At 38.9% G+C, this 2,321-nt stretch overlaps 1 protein-coding gene across 1 annotated transcript in view; it reads right to left on the bottom strand.

The window, feature by feature from the left end:
* cct2 (chaperonin containing TCP1, subunit 2 (beta)) overlaps positions 1-2,321 on the bottom strand; it is a 17,333-nt gene that overhangs the window by 8,735 nt on the left and 6,277 nt on the right. Inside the window, exons 8-9 of the mRNA XM_016472831.1 lie at positions 1,041-1,141; positions 825-967 (exon numbers count right to left, since the gene is read on the bottom strand). Of these exons, the coding sequence (XP_016328317.1) occupies positions 825-967; positions 1,041-1,141 (244 nt within the window). The remainder of the gene's footprint in view (positions 1-824; positions 968-1,040; positions 1,142-2,321) is intronic.

Genomic DNA, 2,321 nt, shown 5'->3' with positions numbered 1-2,321 from the left:
ACACACCCACACACACACACACACACACACACCAATAGAACCATCAAACAGTCTGACACACACACATTTCTGCTGCATGTTTACACCATAGTTCTTATTTTGAAACTCAATTCTGAGAGCTTTTGTCAGTCAGGGACAAGTGGATTTCCTGAAGTGGTCAAGTGAAGGAGAATTTTACTTCAGGACAACTAACCTAATTAAAAAAATCTACCTAAAGCAGCACTGAAATTTTGGTGAGACGACTCTGATCGTATTATATTTGGTGTAAACGGCAACTGATAACAGATAACGTACTGACACAGCAGGTGAGGCTCGTGCAGCCTGGCTGTGTGTGAGTGAATCTCGTGGAGAAACACAACTGCACACAGAAGAGACATACTGCCGTAAAAAGGTCGTTTTTATATTTATAACATGATATAGACTAGTTAAGCAACATGACACGAACTAGAGTGCAGTTTTCGGTATGATTGCAAATTTGACACTGATTTTAAACAACAGTTCAAAAAAACAAAAAAACAATTAGTGTTTTTGCTCTATCTTGTTACGAAAATAGTTCCAAACAGAGATCACAGCTGCATCCGAGCAACACACAGCAGTGTTTCCTTACTGAATGATTCGCGTTTGAGTCAGTGATTCAGTGGTCCGTTCATTAAGACATCTACTGGCGGTTTACTTTCATATTTAAAAGTAGCGACCACACACACACGCGTCACATGACCACACACACACGCGTCACATGACCACACACACACGCGTCACATGACCACACACACACGCGTCACATGACCACACACACGCGTCACATGACCACACACACGCGTCACATGACACGAGCGTACCTGTTAATGAAGCAGTTGATGCCGTGCTTGAGGATGCGCTCCACCTTCTCCTTCATCTTCTCCTTCTCGGCCGTCTCGATCTCGGCCACTTTAGCTGTGGAGTCCACACGCACTCTGGAGCCGAAGACCTGCGGAGACACACGCTAGCGTTAGCTTACTCACGCTAGTCACGCCTGCGCTCGCGCTCAGAGCCCGCCGTACCTTGATCTTGTCCGTGTCCATGCCGGTGTTGGCGATCAGGATGTTGGCGTTCTCGATCCTCTTGGGCTGGTTCACGCCGATCCTCTTGTCCAGCAGGAAGCCTGTGAGGAGCAGGAAGAGACACACAGACACACGTGTGAGCGCTAATGCTCGCTAGCATCACTGACTGACTCCTCAACACACTGTTAATCAATCTGAAAAACTACATGCTTGTTTTCAGTGTCAGTTTCTGATACTTTAGAGACATTACTATTAGATATAATGTAATATGAACAAAATATAATAAGATTAGTATATATTATTCTATATATAATAATAATAATAATAAACAGATACAATTTATATTCAGTGAGCTGAATCATGATTATAGGAAGATTAAAACACCCTTATTTATCAAAATATTACAATGCTGGCCAATACTGATCAGATGAACATTGTTTTACTATTTTGTCTAAATAAAACAATAATAATAAAACTTAAAAAAAAAAACTAAAAAAAGGAAGCCTAACAAAAAAACTAATTGATAATCTTTTAATTCAAATTTTAATACTGTAATAATAAAATAATAATAATTATGAATATTATTATATTACAGGACTGCTACTACTAAAAGTAATAATTATTACAGGAACAACAATCGGTACTGTTATCATCATTAAAAACAATTAAATACCTAGTTTTGCATATATAATTGCTAATTGTTTCATTTTACTTTCGTCTAGGGGTGCTCCGATCAGGGTTTTTGAGGCCGATGGCCGATCACAGACAGCAGTATCTGCCGATACCGATCTTTTTTAAGCCTTTTTTATAATTTATAACCGTTTATAGTGATACTCCAATCAGGATTTTTAGACATTTATTCAGGGCCTGAATTTCATTTCTGAAAATGTGGGTAATTCCCCTCTTAGGTGTCTCTTGTGAGAGAAGCAGCTTTCAGACAGCAGTCCGCTACTGATCCGTGTTTACCACAAACAACATTTATCCATTAGTATCATTTATAACTATTTATAGTGATACTCCAATCAGGATTTTTAGACATTTATTCAGGGCCTGAATTTCATTTCTGAAAATGTGGGTAATTCCCCTCTTAGGTGTCTCTTGTGAGAGAAGCAGCTTTCAGACAGCAGTCCGCTACTGATCCGTGTTTACCACAAACAACATTTATCCATTAGTTTGATTTCAAATCCAAACACTGTCACTGAAAATGCTTTATCAGCATTGCAATTCTTTTTTTACACAGTACAGTAATACAATCTTTCACAGACATGTTTAAACACAATA

Source organism: Sinocyclocheilus anshuiensis, unplaced genomic scaffold (assembly GCF_001515605.1).
Source record: "Sinocyclocheilus anshuiensis isolate Anshui unplaced genomic scaffold, SAMN03320099.WGS_v1.1 scaffold1198, whole genome shotgun sequence".
NCBI classification, from domain to species: Eukaryota; Metazoa; Chordata; class Actinopteri; order Cypriniformes; family Cyprinidae; genus Sinocyclocheilus; species Sinocyclocheilus anshuiensis.
This window is presented reverse-complemented; position numbering and strand designations above follow the sequence as displayed.